The 23,700-nt window shown below is 33.2% G+C and overlaps 1 protein-coding gene and 1 long non-coding RNA gene across 2 annotated transcripts in view; one reads left to right on the plus strand and one right to left on the minus strand.

Moving 5' to 3' along the window:
• The first annotated feature begins 1,022 nt into the window (after positions 1-1,022).
• LOC143229255 (uncharacterized) lies at positions 1,023-16,640 on the plus strand. Its single transcript, XR_013015768.1, has 2 exons — positions 1,023-1,109; positions 16,519-16,640. It is a non-coding gene; the product is annotated as an uncharacterized LOC143229255 (long non-coding RNA).
• The window catches only part of LOC143229254 (WD repeat-containing protein 3), a 43,575-nt gene continuing 31,692 nt past the window's right edge, over positions 11,818-23,700 (minus strand). Inside the window, exons 18-25 of the mRNA XM_076461357.1 lie at positions 22,424-22,558; positions 19,968-20,018; positions 19,726-19,791; positions 17,448-17,540; positions 16,549-16,643; positions 14,305-14,433; positions 13,537-13,630; positions 11,818-12,018 (exon numbers count right to left, since the gene is read on the minus strand). Coding sequence (XP_076317472.1) covers positions 11,863-12,018; positions 13,537-13,630; positions 14,305-14,433; positions 16,549-16,643; positions 17,448-17,540; positions 19,726-19,791; positions 19,968-20,018; positions 22,424-22,558 — 819 coding nt within the window. The 3' untranslated portion in view covers positions 11,818-11,862. The remainder of the gene's footprint in view (positions 12,019-13,536; positions 13,631-14,304; positions 14,434-16,548; positions 16,644-17,447; positions 17,541-19,725; positions 19,792-19,967; positions 20,019-22,423; positions 22,559-23,700) is intronic.

Below are 23,700 nucleotides of genomic sequence, written 5' to 3' on the forward strand. Positions count from 1 at the left end.
TAGAAGGTACAATCTCCAACCTCGCGATGTGTCAGTAAATGTTAATACTGATTAAGATAAAGGTGTATATTCAGGTGGCAGATGATGCTGGCTAGTTGCCCTACTTCTGATCTTCCTAAGGTAAGCCAACGGTAAGCTTACGGACTTACAACACCAAAATCTGTTTGGATTCCCCTTGGAAGACGAAGTAGATAGCTTATTGTTTAACTTTACGATGAATCAAATAGACAAACACTCATAAAAACTGGCGACGGCTGTTTAGCCTTCATGTCGTAAAATTTACCATACAGGTTGGCATATATTTATACCTATGCACTGATTTTCAAAATTAAGAAAAGGCCATTCAGAAGCATAATAATATTGTTAAATAATTGTCATTTTAAGCAGAAAAGCTCAAAGTGAGAGTATTTTGAGATATGTGTAGGTCACTTTAAATGGCGTGTCAATGATAAATTAAGTAGCACAGGGATTGTCGTCTTTAACCTTTGACTGCAAAAAATATATGACTAGAAGAAACCACTTAATACTACATTTAGAATAAAATAAAATAGTTCAAAAGAAGTAAAAAATATTTAAATTAAATATGAAATACTTCAATGAAACACAATTATGTTTTATACACTGATTCACACAATAAATCAAATGCAGATTCAGAAGTGATATTGAAAACATTCTTTTGAGTAACTTATTATTAAAATTCAGTTTAAATATGGCATTTTAGTGTCGTTCGTGTAAACCACGTGTAATTAAAAAGTTTAATTTGAAATATGATCAGTAATATTTTTCTGCAGCGTACATACCTTACAAACTTTCGATATATGGACGTATAAGTGGGAGCTTATAAAAGGTAGAAGAGAAAATATTATTCTTCATTTAGATACTCTTATTGTTTCCTTTTAATAACAAAATTTATTATTTCTGAATAATTTATGATTTTCTGTAGTTCCCAAAACACTCCTCAGAAGACGCGATTATATCAAATTAAATGACATATATAATATGTCACTGGGTTACCCTGTTTTATTCTACAATAGAGTTTCGTTGTTGGTCACGAAGGATTGAACTATGATCTTAAAATCTCTGAAAAAGTTTTTATTTTTCTGTAAAAGGTAAGGCAAAAATATTGTTATACATTACAATTTAGTATAGTCTGAAACTTGATTAACTTATAATTTTGACTTGGAAGTTAATTAAATGTTGATATGTATTAAGTTTATGATATTCGCCAACAAGATTGATACACACAACCTTGTAGGCTTCAACTTTTAATACAACAAAAAACATTAAAGCTAATAATAATATAATTTATAGTAATCAGTGATGACGAGAATATCCACTTGTAGAGAAAAATATATATGTTAAAACGGCTGGTTTAGGTTGAGAAAAATTTTATATGGAGGAGCGAACAACATTTCGGCCTTCTTCGGTCATCGTCAGGTTCACAAAGAAAGAGGTAACTTACCGATATCTGACCACATGTTTGAAGGGTGTTGTGTGACTGAGTGTAGGAATTTCGCGGGCGTGCCTAGATGTTTGATTATATTTATTAATATAGGTATAAAGGTGTTCCTTTGTATTGGTTTATTTTGGGCTTGAGTGGTTGTATAAGTAAGGCTTCTTTAATTTTGCGTTTGTTTCTTTATTTAGTATTTGGTTGTTTTCTATGGTTATGTTGTGTTTATATGATTTGCAGTGTTCGAAAATGTGTGAAGGTGACTTTTTGTGTTCTTTGAATCTAGTTTCCAATTTTCTACTTGTTTCTCCAATATAGAAGTCGTGGTAGTTATCACATTGTATTTTATAAATAATGTTGGTGTGGTGTTTGTCAGTGTAGATTTTACGTAGTATAGACCTTAGTTTTGTGCTTTGTTTTTGAATAAATTTGGTATTACTGGAATGTTATATTTTGTTACTAGTTTTTGCCAAATGTTGGTTATTTTTCTGCTGATGTCGGGAATATATGGTATGTAGCAGTATATGGTTTCGTGATTTTTTTATTCGTGAGATATATTTACTTTTCTTGGTTGATTTTTCTTTTTGTCTAGGTGTTTGCGTATAATGTTTTCTATGGTTTGTGGAGGAAACTTGATGTTGATTAAGTGTTGTTTTATTTTGTCTAATTCGTCGTTAATTTTATCTGGTGAGCATAGTGTTATGACTATGTTTATTTGGTTTCTTAATATGTTGAGTTTTTGTTTTGTTTCGTGCTGAGTCCCAAGGAATGCATAGTTCAGTATGGGTGTAATTTTTCGGTGAATTTCTGTTTTAATTGTGTATCGGTTCTTGTAATTTTGAGGTGAATATTTTATCGACGGTTCCTGAATTAATTTCGAGTTTATATTGATAGAACTCACTTAAGGGGTAGCTAGCTAGTTCTTCACTGATCATACGTGAATATTTTACCGCTGTAGGTATCTGGCGATCACTAGTATTTACATACACACATAGTACATTGTTGAGTCTTACACACGAGTATCTTCTACAACTTTAGTGAACATGAGGGAATTTCGCAATACAAATTTAGTAATATAAATTATTATGTATTTCTAAACACATATTTACCTGAAAGAAATATTGATTTTAAAAATATATATATATAACAGTAAATTTGTTAAAATATAGTGAATATATATATTTTGTATTTGATTAAGTTCATTCTTATTGGTGCGGATTCCTGTACGTGGTAAGGGGACCTCCCAGGAAAGGTTTTGTTCTTTCAGTTTACTTCCTATGGGATCTAAACATCCCCCTACATGTTTGCCGTGCGTGGTGACCCGTGAAGGGGAGGAGAGGATCATGATGGATGAGGGGTCGAACCCTAACACACCACTTTGACCTTGAATTCCTGTAAACGGGTAGCCCCCTTTGGATCAGTCGGCTGGTACACTTGTGGTAGGGTCAACCAAGTACCAGTGTTGGATGTTCTTAACAGGTGTTGTGGACATTGTATCTGATACAAGTGTTTGGGTATAGTGCTCACGAAATCCTGGCATTGCTGCAGTGTCTTTGTTTGACATTTTAGTGTGTCCCCTCGTAAAGCTCCATGGTGGGTAGGATCAGGGGGCACCGAAATATTCCTTTTTTTATTATGGATCCTCCAAATAAAAAAACTTAAATAAAATAGTGAAAACAAAACAGTCCATAGGTAAACGACCACATCTTGAAGAATCTGAGCAGCAATCTTCAACATATGTAACACCTTGATGTACTTCATTTTCATATACTACATTTTCTCTCAGACAAATCTTTAGGGCAGGCGTTTCCCTTTTTCATTCAGAAGGGACTAGAAGGACTTGCTGGCTCTCCAAAGTGAGTAAAGAAGCTTCGCTCTGGTAACATATTGGTGGAATATCCACATCTCAACACAGTGAACTCCTCTTGCATTCAAAAGCTATGGGGATATACCTATTGAAGTTATGTCTCATGCTACTTTGAATTCGTCACGAGGAGTTATTGTTTAGAGGGATTTGAAGAACATCCCCGAGTCAGAGATTCTCGCTGGTTTCTCCACCCAAGGAGTTTCTGCAGTGAGGCGTATCTCCACTCGCAAAGATGAAATTACGATGCCGACTGATGTCCTTATTTTAACATTTACATTACTTCATCCACCTGCTACCATTAAGGCAGGTTATCTTAGTTGCAAGATATGGCCGTACATTTCAAACCCTCTCAGATGTTATCAATGTTATTTGTGCAGTCACTCGAAGACATGTCGTGGTTCCTTGACATGTTCTTGTTGCAGTAGCAAGGACCATGACCCTATGAGTGTTAAATGGACCCTCACTGCTTCATTTGCAATGGCTCTCACATGTTCTACTTTCATTCTTGCCCTAAATGGTTGGAAGAAAAAGAGGTGCAGCGTTTGAAAACGATTCAAAACATTACTTACCCTGAGGCTCGAAAGTTGCTGTCCACCACTTCATCTCGGACGTATGTTGATGCACTTTGTTCAACTACTACAATGGGAGTGCAGATGCATCTATCTGTGCATCCAAAGAATCGTTCTCAAATCAAGTGAAAAGTCTTTTGACCTCCATGGTTAAAAAGATTGGTGAATCAACTTCAACACCCATCTTTGTCTCTAACATACATTATAGCAAACCACATGATCCACTTCCTTTGGTTCCAGGTACGGGCATTTCCTTGGATCCTTCTTCTACTTCCACATTAAGATGCAAAACGATCATTCGTTTACGTCCTCAGTCGCTGGAATCTTCTTCCAACAACAAAGACATGCCCAATCGACCCAGGGCAGGATCCATGGAGGTCGACGGATCTCACTCAAATAAAGAAAGAAGAGGAAGGCGTAAATAGAAGGGCTCTCCATCCACGTCGCCTACAGATAAATAAAAATGACTACCTTGATACAATGAACTATCGAGGTTTACGTTCTAATTTGGATGACATCAAAGCACTAATTGCTTCTTACCATCCTGTATGTCTTTCCTCACAGGAAACATTTCTGAAACCTGCTGATACAGTCACCTTTCGGCACTTTCTTTGTACAGAAATGACAGACTGCGTGATGGACGAGTGCATGGAGGGGTAGCACTGTTGGTTGATCAGCATGTGCCCATTCTACCTTTGGAGGCTGTAGCAATCTGTGTTTCCTTGGGTCGTACCACCTCTGTTCGTTCTTTATACCTGTTGCCTGGAGAGACCAATGATCAATCGGATCTTGATGCTCTTATTGAACAGTTGCTATCTCCCTTTTTAATCCTGGGGGACTTTAATGGGCATCATCCCCTTTGGGGAATTGCTGATATTGATTGGAGGGGTCGCTCTGAAGAGTGTATGTTCTATGATCACAACTTTTCTCTTTTCAATAATGGTTCTTCCACTTATTTTCATGCACCTAGTCAGTCCTTTACTGCTATCAATCTCTCAGTAATGCTTCCCTTCACTATTCTCCCACTTTTCATGAAGATTTGACAATAACTCACGAGGCAGTGATTATTCTCCTGTAGCTTTGAGAATGACTGGCCGTGGTCGATGCTACCCGACCCGCGCACCCCTATGGAAGCTGGATTAAGCAAGCTGACCCTTTTTCACTCCTCTTGCAGAACTTGATCCTGCCATCGTCTGTAAGCCATCATTAGACGACTGTGTGGCAACAGTAACTGATTGTATTATACAGGTAGTGCTCAATGTATTCCTGAAACCTCGACACATTTTCCACGATATCCTCGTCCATGGTGAAATCCTGCCTGCCATTCAAGGCTCGAAAACGGGCCTGGGATACTTTTCGTAGGTATCCCACACTCTTGCCCCACATTGCTTTCCAGCAGGCCTGTACACATGCTTAGTAGGTAAGACATCAAAGCCAGAGGGAGTCTTTGATTAAGTTCACAACCAGCATATCTTCTACCACCAGTTCCAAAGTCACATGGGACAAGATTCGAAAGGTTAGTGGGCAATATAATTCTGTCTTCCTCTCGATCTTGCTCTCTGATGGCCAGGAAGTAGCTGATATCTGGAACATCGCCAATACTCTAGGTGAAAACTTTTTCCAGGTATCTAGCACTTCTGCTTCTTTCTCCACCGTCTTAGCCATCAAGACTCGGGCAGAGTGATCAAATTTTTCCTTTTGATCTGATTGTCAATATAACTATAATCGTCCCTTTACATTGGTGGAGCTCAAACTGGCCCTTCATCGTTCTGACCTGATGATGTACGCTATGAAATGCTGCGCCATCTATCTCCTGCTTCTCTTGCTATTCTTCTGATTATTTTAAACCGGATCTGGCAGGAGAATGTTCTTCCTGATGACTGGTGCCAGGCTATTGTCCTACCTTTCTCTAAGCCTGGGAAAAATCCTAAGATTTCTTCAAACTACCGTCCAATTGCTTTGACAAGCTGTCTCTATAAGACTTTAGAAAGGATGGTTAATGTTCGTCTTGTTTGGTTTCGCGAATCAAACAACCTCCTCTCGCCCACTCAGTGCGGGTTCCAACAAAAGCACTCCACCATAAACTAATTGATTTGACTTGAAATGCCAATCAGAGAAGCCTTTCTCAAATGGCAACATCTTGTATCAGTATTCTTTAACCTTGAGAAGGTATGGCATTTTGTGAGACCTCCATTTATATGGGTTACATGATAATTTGCCCATTTTTATTAAATATTTTTAATGGACAGGCAATTCTACGTTTGTGTGAGTTCGACACTTTACCTTTTTTCTATAGGAAGTTGGAGTACCTCAGAGCTGTGTTTTGACTGTCACACTTTTCAGTATAAAGATTAGTGCCATTACTGAACAATTCCCTCTTACTGTTGCAAACGGACTCTATGTCGATGACTTTCACATCTAATGGTCAGTCGTCGAACATGAGATATATCGAGCAGCAGCTACAAACTGCCCTCAATCATTTACTGAAGTGGACCACAGCAAACGGTTTTAACTTCTCTCTCTGTAAAATCGTTTGCATGCACCCTGACCCTAAACTCCTAATCAGTGAAGTTGTGCTACCTGTGGTCCCCGAGACAAAGTACTTGGGGCTTATCTTTGACTGTAAGCTGACCTTTACACCACATCAAGCAGCTACGAGTCAAATGTACAAGAGCTATGAACATCATCTGTATCCTCTCTTTCACCACTTGAGGAGCAAGCAGATCGATGTTCTATGCTAAAGATATATCGTGCTCTTATTCAATCGAAACTAGACTATGGATCACTTGTCTATGGCTCTACCAGGACCTCGGCCTTAAAGGTGCTGGACCCTGTTCATCAGGGACTTCGACTCTGCACCAAGGCTTTCTGCTCTTCCACAGTTCAGAGCTTATACACAGTCTCATGAACCTCCTTTGCACCTCCACTGTTTGCAACTGTTTTTACTGTATGCTTCGAAACTTCGTTCCTTACCAAAGCATCCCACCTGGGGTTGTGTTTTCATTCCTTGGTTGGCCATGCTTCTTCAGAACAGACGATCTGCCATTGCTCCTTTTGGCCTTCCTATCCAGGCGCAGTTGGATGAATTGGGTCTGTCCTTGGATAACATTGCTGTATCCATTGATCAGTCCATCCCACAATGGCTTATTACAGTCCTCAGATGTGACCTATCTTTAAGTCATCTGAAAAAAGCAGACACTTCTGATTGGAAATACTGTGTTATTTGCTGAACATCTTCCAAACCATCTTTCCATTCCTATTTATACGGATGGTTCGAAATCAAGTGACTCTGTGAGCTCTGCCATGGTTTGTTGTGGTTCAGTGGTTGCTCACAGAATCCCCTGTACAGTTTCTATGTTCACTGCTGAACTGTATGCTATTTCTCTTGCCCTAGATCACATAGAAGCTAAGCAGTACTCGAAGTACACTTAGACCCATTTTTCTTCAACATCTATTTCTCTCCAGTTCTTCTGGATACCAGGCCATGTTGGTATTCGTGGGAACAAGCTCGCCGACACCACAGCTAAGTCTGTCTGCTCTGGCGCTATTACTGCTGTGCCTGTTCCATACATGGACTATGGTCCTGTATTCAAGGCTCGGCTACGTGCCAGTTGGCAGTAACTTGGATTGAGCAACGTGAAAACAAGCTTTCCACATAAAACACTATTGGACTATGTCCATCTTGCTTTCATGAGGATCGAAAAGACGAACTTGTTCTAGCTAGACTACGCATTGGTCAGTTTTTTAATTCATCGTTTTATTTTATCTGGGACTGATGTACCAATTTGTTATTTATGTAACACCCAGGTCACAATAAGCCACATTTTACTATGTTGCCGTCGTTACGACTCTCAACGACGGTATCATTTTAAACATGTTTTGTCGCAAGGTTTGCCCATAATGTTAGGCAGTGTCATTGGCGATGGTGACACTGTCCATTTGGGAAATGTTTTTAGTTTTTAAAGGCCATTAATTTTTAATGCTATTTAAGTATTTAATTTATACATTAGACCTTTTGTAATGTTATTCCCTTTTAAGAATCGAAGAACATCTAGTTCGATTTCAAATTAGAAAATGGCGGTAATGTCAAATAACTCGAAACCATGACTGGAAATGCCAGCTTCAGGTGATTGATAGTGGTTTTTGAACTTACCCGTTAGTCATCCTGGCGAGTTATGATAATTACAATTATCATTATACAGAAAGTCCTTTACAACTTGTATTACTGTAGTTTTTGTCTTACCGCTGTAGACTAGATGTAAAAATTGGATTTAATGATATTTTTATTTTCCATTCGTAAATTTAACTTTGCCTTGTTTTACCTTAATTTCGTTTTATTAATTTTAACTTTTTACCGGATGTTTGGCGCAGATAGTCTAGTTGCTTTGCGCCATAAAACACCAAACCAACCATTCTTATTGGGAAAACTCATTACAATCATTTCTAAAGCATCATATTTTAATACCTCTGCCAATAAGGATTATCCTTACTCATGTAACATGAGATAAAGGAAAGTCACAGAAGCAGAATGATAACTATGACCAACAAGTCTATAGCAACCACGTTTGGAAAACTGTTTGCTTGCTAATACAAACGTATAGCCTGTATTAAGTGTTAAGCCACTTTTCTCTCTTCATCTTTCAACCGCCTTAGCAAAATTTTAACGATTTGATAACTGATCGTGTTGTTTTATTCCCTTTCATTTCCCTAATGAAGTCTTCAATAAAGCAATATATCGATTTCTCGAAATATTTTAAGGTAGAGTCGCAGAAAAGGTGATATTTTTAGATAGAGGTGCGTCACGAAGAAAAAAAAAAACGTTTACGAATCCTTGCGCTAATAACAATCAAAAAGTATGTTTCGTGTTAATATGTATATAATCCATAGAAAAACATATTTCTGTCTTGATTGGGCACTGGGCAATACTAGTACACGTATTGACGTGTATTGGTATTGACAAATGTCAGTTTGGACCAGTGAGTACAAGTTCAATTGCAATGCACTATATAATGACAAGTCTTTATAAGGTCTAGGCTACGACCTCGAGTGATGGGTTCCTTAACACTTTGATACTTATCCTTTACTTGGAATTTCATAACTGTCCTGATTATTCAAACACCTTATATAATATCGTAATTTTACTTTAGAAAATAATTTCAAAATAACTAAAAGAAAACGAAGATGTTGGTTGAAAAAGCCTTTTAAAAAAAGTATTATCGACCAACTAATATAAATTATTTAATTTGATATATTATTATTTGTTAATTATATTACAATATATTACTTTACATTAGTAGTTATGTTCTGAAAATTTAAGAACAGATACGTTCGCCTGTTATAGACCATGAATCAACTAATTAACCTAATTGTACTCAATCCAAAGTGTTAGAAAACAATATAGTTGATGGTAGTTAACCACCATATTCTATTTTTCTATAACTAGTGAATAATTTACCTTTATTCCTACATACTTAGCTTGTTTTTCAAATACTTCTTACAGGATTGGTTGTAGTTGGTCATTCCACTAAGCCAGATGTACAGAGATTGTAGACATGTACTTTTATCACAACTGAAATAAATAATTTCACCATTCCGATAACCAGTTTGAAACATTTGTAACGTGGAGTATTCAGTTTTTTTTTTCCCCATGCTTTCTTATTAACCGAATGCCAAAAGGTTGCCATTAGGTGCTAATCTCTGTTAAGGTATGGGCTACAGTACATAACGTTCACCTGAGGTTTATCCTACACTTGCTTCTATTACCTGGAGTGAGGCAAGCCCATTTCAAAAAGTGACACGTGCTTCTATATGTTAGTATGAGTTGAATGTATGCACGTATATATGTATTATTTGAAGGAATTCTTGCAATAGGTAATCTAATGACTGTTTGATATCAAACTGGGACCCTGTTATGATTTGAGTGTTGTTTTCTCATCCTTGTCTTGTATGAACATGTTGAAGCAGCTTTTCTTTTACCATAGCAGAGTTCTAACCAACATAAGAGACAACCATTACATAAAATATAAAAATTGCTTATATGTTTTCCTTTGTAGGCCATTTTAAAAATATTACTTTGCATAATACGTTGTGAAAAAGTGATTTGCAGATATTTTACTTATTTTTCACATCCCATTTTAATTGAACACATATATACCAGGGTGTAGATAGATACATTGTATTTTTTTCGTCCTATAATTGTTTCTTTTGCCTAGCATCTTGACGTAATTATTTCATAAAAGACTACTCAAAATCTTGCATAGAGATAATCAACTCAACAAGATTTGTTATTCTAGATTTATAATATGGTATTTGAGTTCAAGTAACAAAACAAATAGTTTAACAAATGCTATGTGACTGAAGGGATTCAGGAAGTTTGTTTTTCTTGTGGGTAATTTTCGAAGAAATGATTGTAATCCCAAATGCTGGAGTGCACTACTTCAGTTTTGGTATAGGAGGAGCTATATCTTTAATTTTTATAACATTTTTAACAATTAATACAAAAAACATTAAAGCTACGTTCAAAAATAGACTGGGCTATAGAAGGGCTCCAAGACGAACAGTTGGAGTAACAAACAACCCTGGCTAAAACACGTGCTTATATGCACCATTTTCAAAATTTTCATTCTACAAATCAACGTGACAGAAATGCATATTACAACCTCTACTTTATACGAATATAAATTGACTATAATAATTTGAACAATATAAGTAAAGGAGTAAGCAAGCTCTGTATTCCTATAAAAATGCAAAATCAATTTCAACATAAAAGGTTAAAAGAGACAAATGAAAATATATCACAGAAAGGTTGTTATAATTACGATTAAGTGTAATGTAGGCATGAGCGTCTCTGTACGAGGCCGCAACAGTTGATAACTATTAACCTCGCTATATTAGACATAGGCAGAAATATAGACAAATATGCTCTTCCCTTTCTATAATAATAGAACTAGTCTCTTTACGTGTATGGCGTAAACCTCGAGGAAGTTTCGAGAGATTAAAATTTGATACAATTCTAAGCAAAGGTAACATTTTTGTCAGAATGCAGTCATCATTGTTGAGGTTGTATCTTTTCTCAGATAACAATTAAAAATAGCTCTATTCTGATAAGATAAAAAAAACAAACCATTTTGACCCCATGACAAATCAAGTGTGCCACGTGAACAAAATCACGGTTTAAAAGCACAAGTTTACAAGAGCTAAGCCTTTTACGTGGATAAAATCATTTTGATCAGACATATCTCGATACGGCGTTGAATAAATCGTGTAACATTTGGTAAGTTTCAAAGTAAGCTCATGTTTACTTCAGGAACTGTTTCATCTGTGACAAAGCTAATTCTAGGATAGAGTTCGAGATGGTTTTGATGAACAGATTACTTTAACAGTTATTTCTTGAGGAGCTTAAAATATCCAGTTTCTAGTTCGACTGTGATCGGCTTGATTATTATTGGGAAGTCATGGCTTCCGATACTATTAATATAGAAACATCACCACTGCATTAATACAGTCAGTTGCAAAAAGTCGTCTTACAAATGATTATGTAGGTAATAATTTCGAAATATTACAACGTTTAATTGTACCTATGTACAATTTCTCCAATACACAGTATAGTTGCTGTACCAGTTTCAAATCATTAATTTATAGGCCTAATCCACAATTTCCAGTTTACATAATTAGAGTTCTCTAATTATGTAAATATATCTTATGTAAAGTTATTAATTACAATATATATTTATTGAATAATCTTACCAAGAATTGGCGAGTGACTAAAAAAAACATTGGAACACAACATCTACATATACACTCTTCCTAAAAAAAAATAACTGTAAAATGACTAGTGGGATCCTGGAAAGTATCAGAAAAATAGGCTTAGGAGCCAACGTGTTAAAAATTCTAAAATTATTTTACTACAAGAGAAAAGAAAACCAAAGGCTGATTAAAACAAGTGTTTATTCAAATTACAGATTATACAACTGTCAATTAACTACAAGTAAAGCCCGTTCTTTTTTCTTCAGCCTTTTCTTTCTTTCATGTAATCTCTGCGTGGCATCAGCAAATAAGGCAACTTCCTCACGTGAGTTAAACTCTCTCTGCAGAAACTGTAATCCTGCTAAATTAAAACCAACTATATCCTGTAAAAGAATGATTTGTATGAAACTCCTGACTTTTTAATCCAAAATTATTATACAAAAAGATGAAAAGATTCAAAGTAACTTTCCTCTATCTATGTACAATATCAAATAAGCAATAAAGCTTGTTCTTGAATTCATTTTTTCCAAAAAGGCCATTCTACTACTCACAACTGAAAATGTATGCTCATAAAATAATACCAAGTCTTCAAAAATCACCAATATTAATATTATTAAAATAATATCTCTTGAAGAAATTGAGATAACCATTAGAAAGTGTTTCTAAGTTTCAGTATTTACTCAGTGATTTCTGATTTTAAGGTTTATTATTAACTGATACTTCGAAAATTGTTAGTTTGTCTACCCTGAAAAATTGAGAAAAGCCATATGAACATGTTATTAAATAAATTAATACACTCAGACAAGCTTTAGTTCCAGTTTACAATGTAAATACTTATGAAGTCAAGGTTAGGAGTAATTCTTAAGCTACTCTTATCAATGAACAGTGGGAGTAACTGTCACATTATAACACCCACCACAGATGAAAGAGCCAGCATGTCCAATTTTAAAGAAATAGAATCAAACATGCAAACCTCAAATTTGAAGTTGAGCACCAATTTTATCACTAGTAATAATCTCATGTATCAGTTGGCTGTGATGACATTTACCACAAAAACAAGGTGACCAAGACTACAAGGCAGCTAACTGACCAACTTCTTACATTTAAGACAAATCTTGCTTATTAATAATATTGCTGTAGTTGGTTTTAAGTTTTATAAACAAGTTATTTTTCTCATTTTGGAAACAAATAACTTAGTTTTGTGGTATTCTGACATTCTAAGTGTTTCCTACCCCTTTCATAAAATGTTAGTTGAAGAAGTAGCCAAGTTACTTTGACGTTAGTTATATCTAATGGTCTGGGGTCACTCATTTATGGAACCATGTATGGCATAAAGTTGGAAAGGTTTCTGTTGACAGTGATCTGTACTATTGCCAAACCTAGTGATAATTTAAAAATAAAAGCCCAGTTAAACACTATCATACAAGTTTTTAAATGCAAGTAATGTACTTGAAATTGTATGCTATTGTTTCTTTACCTTTCCCAGATTGTTACTTATTGTTCATGGCATTTTTCTAATACTGACATATAATATGTAGTTGCACTTATTCTGATTTTTTGTTATTAATGATGAGGTAAATTGTATGTCAGAAAAATGAAAAAAATTGTATAAGGTTCTAGACATGGTGGACAATGAGAAGATAGATAAAAAATTAGCTAGTGCTGCATAGAAACGATGCCCATTGTTAGAAAGTATCAAGATTCTCTGCCATTTGTAGGAGAATGGCTTGTGGGACATGAGCAAAACACAAAATAAAAATTTTTGGTGAATCACCTTTCAAATCATAAAAAGTTGATAATTAATCTTTATTAATAACTCGCCATGTCAGATACTATCAGAGAAATTTAATTATTCAATATTATGATTAACATACCAATAACAGAAAAGACCCTATACTTACTCTTTCTTTGGTAACCCTTTCCAAGGTTAATCTTCGAAGCTGGTCAATCACAGGTAGTAGAGAATGATTGGCTGTAATCTGGCTACAATGGATTCTATTTGGAAAAAATTTATTGGATAAATACAGCAGAAGATGACTAGTCATTTATCCACATGCCTTACTATACATGACTGATAACCACTAAAGAAATCCAAACTATTACATAGTAAAACAAAATGTTCAAATAAACAATGGAAAAAAATAAAAAAATAGCAAACAACTTTTAACTATAAGCCAAAAAAAGTTCATTTTTCATAAAGTTTGGCCTTTCTTGTTGTTTATCAATAATATACTAAAGTATTATATTCATGTTTGGAATACTTGTTAATTAATCTTTCCTTTCTTTGTAAAATTTTCTGCCTACCTTGTCTTTGCTTGTTATTGTATTAAAGCTGAAATAGTTATAATGGGCATAAATAAACTTTTTCAATGTTTAAACATTAATTTTAATAAATATTATTTATAGTGTGTAATAAGTATTTAAGATAAAACAAATATAAAATACGTCATATTTAATAGTTTTTATATTATTGTAGAACTTAGAGCTTGTTTTAATCACTCAATATTTACATTTCATCTTGCAGTTCAAGCTTTAAGGTTCTGATATCCAAAGTTGAAATTCAAAGCATGTTAAGATTCTTTACAAATTCTGATTAATTTTTGGCATTAAAATTTTATAATTAAAATATTTCTAAACAAAAAGAGACAAAGTTTGAAAAAACAACAAACCTGAGTAGGAAAAAGAGAACCCTACAGGAGAGTTCCACATCCCATCCTAAGTCTAAAAAAATCTTCAAGATTTTAACCAAAGCTGAGACATAATGGAAGGGTAACACAAGTAAGGCTTCTTCTAGTTCACTGTTAATACAAATAAAATAATTAATAACACTGAGTTAAACTACAAAGCTCATGTCACATGAAACAAGATTTATAGAAACTTTATGCTACAAATAATAAAACTATTGTACATAAACTACCCATATTGAAGAGAGTATTAGAAAATAAAATGCTTATTATGATTGGTTATTGGAAATACATCTTTATGAAGTGGAAATAATTTGATCAATAAAATACAGAACATCATGTTTTACCTAGAAAACAAACAGTCATCTACATTTGACAAGGCCATCAGAAAAATTGTGGCTTTTAATGAAAAATGTCAAGAACAGCAGCAAAAATATGCATCTTAAGAAATTCTGAACTTTTTTTGTTTAACTGTTTCTGTGAATAACGTTATAGATTAACAAATTATCCCAAAACTCTTGATATTTAATGATACATAACCACCTCACACTGCCTAACTTGTAACTTCAGTTACAAACAAAGGTGAATGTCAAATATGCAAAAGTTTATGCTATAGTTTCAAATGTGTAGGCTGAGCTCTCCAAATATATTTGAAGGATTCTGTAGAGCACTTCTCTTCTCCCATAAACAAATCATCTAATAAAAAGATCACTCATTCTCTTGCTAGTAGCTTTACCATGTTCTTAGATTAAATAGTTTCAGTTAAATGTGGTTCAAAACCACAACTAAACTGACTGTTAAACATGAAGATAGCTTCATTTTAGATTATTTCATGTTTTAGTAATGGATAGGACAATAATGTTTATTACTTCAAATTAACAATAGCTTGATATTTTCTTACAACTTTGAAGAGAGAAAACAGAAAAGTTAATATTACGTTATTTGAAGAATAAGAAATATCCCTAATTGAAAGCAAAATTGTATTTTGCCATAACTAAACAACAAAATTTCATTTGGACTTTAACTTGCTGGTAAAGGTGAATATTCTACAAACATAATGTGCCAAAGCAAATGCTTAAACATTTAAATTAGGAAACTTCCTTTAATTTTATGATTTCATCAAAAATAACTAACCAATACAAAAACCTGATGTTTTTAAATTTTTTTACCTTGATAAGGCTAGTTAATGTGTACTTCTCATGTATCAAGTGTGCCTATGTAGAAAAATACCTTCAGAACCTACCACGGCAACTTCCATGGTAGTCCTGATTAAAACACTTACCACAGCTCTGGTTTACTACAGAACTACATCATAAATTCAAGTATTATATTTGTTATTATCCATAACACTTATCCATTTTATTTTTAAGTATAATTTTGTCTATTCTGAATAGCTCAGTAGAGAAAGATATTTATCAAATTATTTGATGTCACACCTATTATGATAAATTACTAACAGGCAGGCTGTGCATTTTTAAGCTACACTCAGAATAGGCACTATAAGGCAACACTTACATTTTTCAGTCATATCCACTAAGGGTAGGCCATATATGGAAGGTTTTACAGTTTTTAGTAACATCCAATAAGAGTAGGCATATTTTTGTATTTTCAAATTACATCAATTAGGGTAAGGCACCATGATGGTTTTTACTTGCAAAGATGTTTGATGAATTTACTCATAAACAGTGAAAATATGTGGTCATCTGTTTAACATATTACTATTTTTAAAAAATTTTCAGTGCTGACTGAAGGACAGAAATCAACATATAAAAATAACAAACAACTTCAGCACAAATGTTTAATTACTTGTACCTAATTTTTCAGCTTATGCCATTAGGAACATCACAGGTTACCAAACTGATTTTAAATGGCAGTGACTAAAAACAAATTACACCTACAACAATATGATAGAAAAGTGTACATGATACAAGTGGAGTCATAGTTGAACTGCTATTGATCATAAAAATATAGAGAAAAGGTAATGTCATAAAAATAGATAAAAATGAACTTCAAAGGAGCCAGGCAATGGAAGGGTATCCAAATAGCACTGAAAGTTATTCCTTATTTTCTGAATTTCTGTGATCAACTCAAAACTGTCACTAAACTTCTATCATGGAAACTTTTCCCATTATATTGTTGTAGCTGTATTTTGTTTTTTGGTTTCCTCCTTCTAAAATAAGTTTGTTATCCAATTTGTAGATAGTGAAGAATTTCAACAATATTTCTCACCTGGATTTAGTTCGTCTTATGACCTCAAGCATGTAACGTCTGGGACATCTAGTGGAGTAAGGTGTCATAAGAGGATGAGGAGGTGGAAGTGGTAGCTAGAAATTGAATTACTTTTCTTAACTTTTAAAATATGGAATTCCTTGAAATAAAAGTTACAATTATGAAAATTTTAACAACTGAAGTATTCAAGATGCATTTTGTTAATCTGTTATGAATATACTATTTTCAAAACACTGTCCACATAAAATACTTTTCAAAAATTAATTTATTAAATGTTAAAAACAGCAGATGGAGTTCATTAGTATGGAGGTAATTTAACTATAAACTTTTTTAAAGTTACATACAACTAAGCTACCTAACCTTACCATATTGAGGCAATAAGAACATCTTTTTACAAGTCACTAAGGTTGGTATTTTTCATATAAATTTACTTTGTAGATGCATAATCATAATCACTTCTAGCTTTTCATTCAAAACTATATTACTCAATAACTCAATATTTCTGTTATTCAAAAATGGCATAAAACACAAGTTGGAATGAAATCCTTGAGATGTTACATCATAATGTTAATATTACAAAATTATTTACAAAAGTCATAAAAATATTTTAATTTCAAGTTTTACCAGAAATATTTTATGAATAGTTATATTTGGCAATCATTTCCAGAGCAAGATGTGATTTTTATGAGTTATGTTTTTGTTTTAGACCCCAAAAATGTTTTGGTAATATGAAAATAATCACTTGTATTAAATGCATTCACATCCATTACTTTTCTTATATAACCAAAAGTTCTTATTGTAATTCTGAATATTTTTAAAAATCACTAAGTTTTTAAAATTTTATAAAAGTAAATCAAATAGAGTTTTCACAGTCACAACTTGGAAGCGTGCCAACCAACCTCTTTCCCAGTAACTAAGCATTCCCGTTGATGTTCATCTTGTTTGGTCACCTCTTCTTTGTATACATCTAAAGCTTCCATTAATGTTTCAGCCTGCAAGGACAAAACAGTTAACCTTTACCATTCCTTCTAGTTTAGGAGTATAGGCACTTTATGAAATATTTCATGTCTTAAAATTAATTATCTCATAAATCTAGATTATACTAATGCACAAATGTATAGCAGTGATAGCACTTAGCAAATAAAACAAGTAGCATATATGTAAAGATTACACACAGCGTATCCAAACCTTATATGAAAAATTTTAATATTACACAGAACATTAAAAAAGAAACAATGCAGCTACAAAAAAATACATGTTGCACCTGGGCCCACACAATCAGGTGGGTAGTTATGTAATGTGCTCTGGTCAGATGGGGCAAAACTGAATTTATTAAGGTCACAGGGCATTTTACATAAGCATGATACCTTTTTTAAAATCTTAAACCTGATGTACTGTTACCTCATAATAAGCCTTATAAATGTTACCTGATAGTCTGTGTAGATATACTATCAAAACTCTGACTAATCTCATGTTTACTTTGATGGTTAGTCACTGGGTCCAAAGGACATATCCTGTGACCATAGGGTTTAACCCTCTAACAATGGGTAGGTCAAAGTGTACATTATAACATTTAAAGAATTCCTTTTAAAATTTAAGCAATTTTATTATTAACATACATGAATAAACTTTACACTAAAATGTAGTTAATAAATCAAATTTTAACATTATACACATTTTTAGTTTTATAATGAAATATTTATAATTTTCAATCTTCTCTAGTACAAGAATTATTTCCTAGGTCCTTCTCTGATTTATATACCACCTCTCTGAAGTACAAAATTTAACATAAATTACTCATTAGAAACTAGAAAATCAGATATACTTGCTACACCCACTTGTCACTTTTCATAAATTACCAATAATTCTCTGAGATTTTGTACTATATCATTATATTTAATAGAAAGGTATAGTTTTAATCTGCTAAATGACACACAATGTTACACTGTTTTCAATAAATAGTATTTTCAGTTTGACAGTTTCTCTTATGGTGCTCAGAACAAAAAGCTTTGTGAATTACTTTGAGTCTTTTATGCAATGTAAACAACTGTAGGATTAAATTTTACTCAGAAATGATAGCAATAAAACAGACCAACCCTAAATACCATGTTTTTAATGTACATCTTTTAGTTATTGTAATAAAATTTATTAAAATGTAAAAATTAGAAACTTAAGTTAAATAAGGTAAGATTATGAAAAAAAAATTACAAGGTACCTGAAAGCAGCTCATGTTACATTATTCAGTAGGACAATGCAAGCTGTGATTTACAACTTTTGTGGTGAGGATTACTAGTTAGATATGTTTCAAAGAGGAAAAAATTAAATATAAATAGGTGTAGACTATTACAATAAGATATCTAGGATAAACAATTGTAGTTTTCTGTTACAATCTGCAATCATTCAAAGGGTTATGTAAATTTACTTCATACATTTTTTGGATGGTGGTTACAAGGTCAGTCAAATTGACCAAATCTGTATATAGTTATGGTTGACAAAAATAAGTTTCACTGAAGAAATTAAAACCTTTGATATTTGGTTAGGAGGTACTAGAGGTTATATGCAAGTGAAATTAGAAAATTTTCAGATGAAGTAATTTTTATACTAACATAGAAATTGTTTTGTATTCAGAGCAGTCACCACTAACTATATGTTTATAGACAACTCTTTAGTAAAAATATTTAAAAAGTGATTTTTCTTTTTTGTTTACAAAAAAATTAAAAGCTATTGTATGAATACTTTGAAGATTATATGGTTGTCACAAGGTTGATAGAATAAACTAACCCCATATGGAAAGTTAACTTTGCTTACCAACCTTCAAGCAAATTTACATGGAGTCAATCCAATGGATCAACCCTGTATTGGAGAAGGAATGTTGACCATAATTACAAATTTATTAAATTAATATTTATGAAATGGAGCAAACTGTAAGCAAAATGTACAAGTCAGCTGTACACAAAAAATGAGGTGTTATAGAAGCATTTCTACTGAAGAACATTGTTGGCATGAATAAGTATACCTTTTCATTGTACAGTTGGAATATTGCATTTGTATGATCTCTGTTTACAGGTTTTTCCTATGTACATTGGTTTAAAGTATTATCAATTAAAAGAATAAACATTTTCTGTGACTGAATGAACAAGACAATTTTATTTTTACTTGAGCATCAATTCTACTTACTGCCTTAACTGTCTCCACTGTTTTTTTACCTGCTAAGCCTGTTTCTTGATTAACTTCACCAGGAATCTATATAAATGCAAAAACTTTGAATATTCTGCAATTTTTGAAAATCCATATTGTATTAATTTTTTTTATCAACACTCGCTAGATACTATTAACAGAACATTTCTAGCCACAAAGTTCAAGCTATCTTAGTGTCAGATCACTAGAAACTGTATAAAAGAAAAAATAAACAAACTTACTACTGGTTGTTCTCCACTAGCTAATCCTTTTTCAAATTCAGCTTCACGTTCCTTTTAAGGAAATACATTGAAAAACCAGTTAATTTTCTATATATAGAATAAGCACTTAATTACATAAATTCATTTAATCTTGGTAAGCACACCTGAAATATGACTTTGATCAAATTTGATATTTTTCAGATTTTCATAACTACAAAGCAATTGTATAAATAATTTCAATACAGGAAAAAGTAATAAAATTCAGTATTAATGAAGAAAAAACAAGATATGTACCAGTTACTTACCACAAATACTTTGAATTCAATATTTAAAAAAAAGTAGTATGCTATATATAAAACACAATTTAAGAAAAAAGAAAATTATGTCTGGTTTTATTCAAAGTATCTGCTGATTTTATGATAATTATCTACAATGCCTCACTATAATTTTAATGGGTGAAATACAAGGTTAAATATTTTGCATAGAGATGAGAGTTTTTAGGCAAATGCCAGTGGTTTTGTAACAAGTGTATGGAATTGGAATATTTTTCTTTCTCTCTCCAGTGAATAAATAGTAATTGGCATATGCTTAGAAAAATACAAACGTTTTCCCTTGTTGAAAAATCCTGTGAAAGTACATTATTTTCTAGGACAACTTTATTAATAGCTGTCTGATAACTTGACAAGTATTATCAGTTGTTTTTTTTTTATTAAAATCATAAGAACCATTTTCTTAGATGACCATTTCTTATGACTCTTATACACCTGTTCCCCATATTGATCATGATATCTTGGGTGACTTGTTTGTGCAGCACAGTTCACAGCTGAGCTTCTGGGCAATCACACGTTGTCTGTCTTTAAATGCACTTCCTAGCAATACCCACACATGCTCAGTTGGAGTCAGGTCTAGTGACTTTGCAGCCTAGTACCTCTATTCATTCCTTCTGAAAAATTGCTGCATGATCCTTGTGGTGCGAAGATAGGTGTTATAATGGTGATGAACAAATTAATTTTTGACAGCACCATCAAAATAGTGAAAAAATAAGTAGCATGATTTCATGTGCTGCCAAAGATACTTCATCCACCATCCAAAGTTCTGTATGATCCTGCATGCTGATGCCATCCCAGATCATGACCGAGAGACCCTCAAATGCATCATAGTTGACAATGTTATGGACTGAATATCACTTCACATCTCTAAACTCTCACAAGTCAATCGTATGAATATATACAGAACCTGCTCTTATCTGTAAACAGTACAATGATTTATTGTTGAAGGGTCCAAATAACATGTTCCTGGGCAAATGTCAGTCAGATAGTTTGTTGCCTTAAGATAAGTACAGGGGTTATTAAATGGTATCCTGTGCCTCAGACCAGCCTCATGAAGCCTGTTCCTGACCACAATACTCTCCTAAAGCTCATTCCTGAGGTCCCTAAGTGCTGCTTGTGCACTGGTTTCTACAGCCTCAATTCCACAGATGTCACAATCTACTAATCACACTGTGATATCTCCATAACCAGTGCTGCCTCAGTCTGGATGTGGCTGTCTTGAAGCAGTGTGATAGTTCTGTAAACTTCATTTTCAGTTAACTGGTTTCTAACAGCTAGCACAACTCTGTTTGCAAAGGTCAATGCCAACAAAAACTTCCATAAAACTAGCATTATCTCAACAGTAAGCATCTTTCCTAGTCAATCACAACTAGCATTTTGCTTTGCAGGATCCAAACCCTTCCTCTTAAAGGCCTAGTATATAAAGAATCATTAGTGCACAAAATTACAAACCCTAGACAGGATTATAGTAGTCTACTATATACTATATTTGGAAAAAAATAACTAAAAAATGAGGACTTAAAAAAATTAAATCTCATTATCCTTAACTTTTGCAAGCAGTGTACATAATTACTTTAGAATAATATCATGAATTTCTTTGTGTCTTTTGTGTGTTAAAAGTTTCAAGTAAAAAAGTTGCATACTGCAACAGGTTTAACTTTAGCAACTTCAGTAAGAACAGTTCTATATCCGTGTGTGTATTAATACATGGTATGCCCTTGATGATCTATACTTGTAATCTGAAACTGAGAACACAGTCTACCATGTTGTGTTCTGCCAAAAGAGAATGGTATTCTAATCAAATAACTGCATACAATTTTCCAGTTAGTAAATCTTGGGGGTTGCAGAACTACTGCAGACAAAAATCATATACTGAACCATGAATTCTATGCAAAGCTGTTAATGAAGCCTGCAACTGGCTGAACAAATCATTTTGTTTAATGTTTCACATCTTCCCCAGTTTTATGCTTTTGTTATTGTGAATTTCACAATTTTCACTCAGTCTTATAATATGAACAGTTATAATTACCTAGCCAAGTTAACCAATTGTTTACCTCAAAACTAATTTTTCTTTGAAAAGTTTCACATCTTGTATCAAGAACTATTTCAGTAATGCATTAATATTATAGAAATTCCTTTCATGTTTACCATTTCCTCCTCCTCTTCTAAAATTAATGGCTCTTGTGTCTTTTCCCACAGCCTAAGACTTCTGTCATGAGCAGCAGAAACAACATGTTGACCATTTGGGCTTATGGCTAAGGCCCATACCTCAGCTTGATGACCCTAGAAAACAAATAACACCAAAATATTGAAAGATATAAATTTTTTTGCAGCAAATTACCAAGTCATAAAACATACCAGTTCTTATGCAGCTCTAATACTAATAAACCCCTCAATATCAAATTACATTTAACACAATTTACTTAATGATGACTGGAAGCACTCAAAAGAAATTAGGTATTATTCCACTTTGACTGCTGAATAAACTGATAAACATTTACCAAAACCCTAAATTGTAGGACATGAAAACTAAAAATAGCTTGGCTTCAGGCAAAAAAGTAAACTGACCTTACAGATATTACAAAGAGTAGATTGCTTAAAGGCTCAAAATTTGAAATATGTACTAAATAAATCCTGTCTTATATTTCTCTTATGCTAAAATATATTTGATTATAAGTTCATAAATCTTCATAAAATGGATTAATTACTTAGGTATTGAGAATTCTGGGCAAAAGTATATCTCAAAATCAAAGTTTCTTAATTAACATTTGTTTTTGATCCTAAAAATACTTCCTGAGTCCATAAAAACTTTTCCACCTACATGAATCAGATGCACAACATTCTATACAATATTCCAGAATGAAGTTTTTTATTTATCCTGGTTATCTGGCTCTTAAACCTCAACAGTCAGCATTTTCTGGTGCAATGTTTAAAAGGGCTATAAAGTAAATGTATCTCAAACTTCATTTCTGATTAAAAGTTATTTCCTTACAAACTCATAACCTGCACAAAATCAGTTTAACTCCTTAAACCAGTGCATACTGGTTTTTAATTCAAACAGATTTTAAGACCCATGGTTTTCAAAAGTGTATCAACATAAAATGTATTCATTCACCTATACTATTTCTAAAACAGTCAGGAAATTTCATTTATGGACAGTTCTTTCTGCTGCCTGCTCTTAACATGGTAATCTTGACCCACAAAATATGAGCAGAAGTGCAGCAGTTTTAAATTAGAACAGAAATATATAGTTAGAAAATCCAATAAATATTGATCATTTATCATAGTACAGCCACTGCACAGTGATCAGTTTTATACAAATAAATGATGAAGAACAAAAAAAAACTATTTACCTCATCTGATAAACAAAAATTAAAATTCAAAGTGCAAATATTCTTGGAATGAAATATATCAGAATATAACCC

The sequence above is a fragment of the Tachypleus tridentatus genome, chromosome 10, assembly GCF_004210375.1.
Source record: "Tachypleus tridentatus isolate NWPU-2018 chromosome 10, ASM421037v1, whole genome shotgun sequence".
In the NCBI taxonomy this organism is placed as follows: domain Eukaryota; kingdom Metazoa; phylum Arthropoda; class Merostomata; order Xiphosura; family Limulidae; genus Tachypleus; species Tachypleus tridentatus.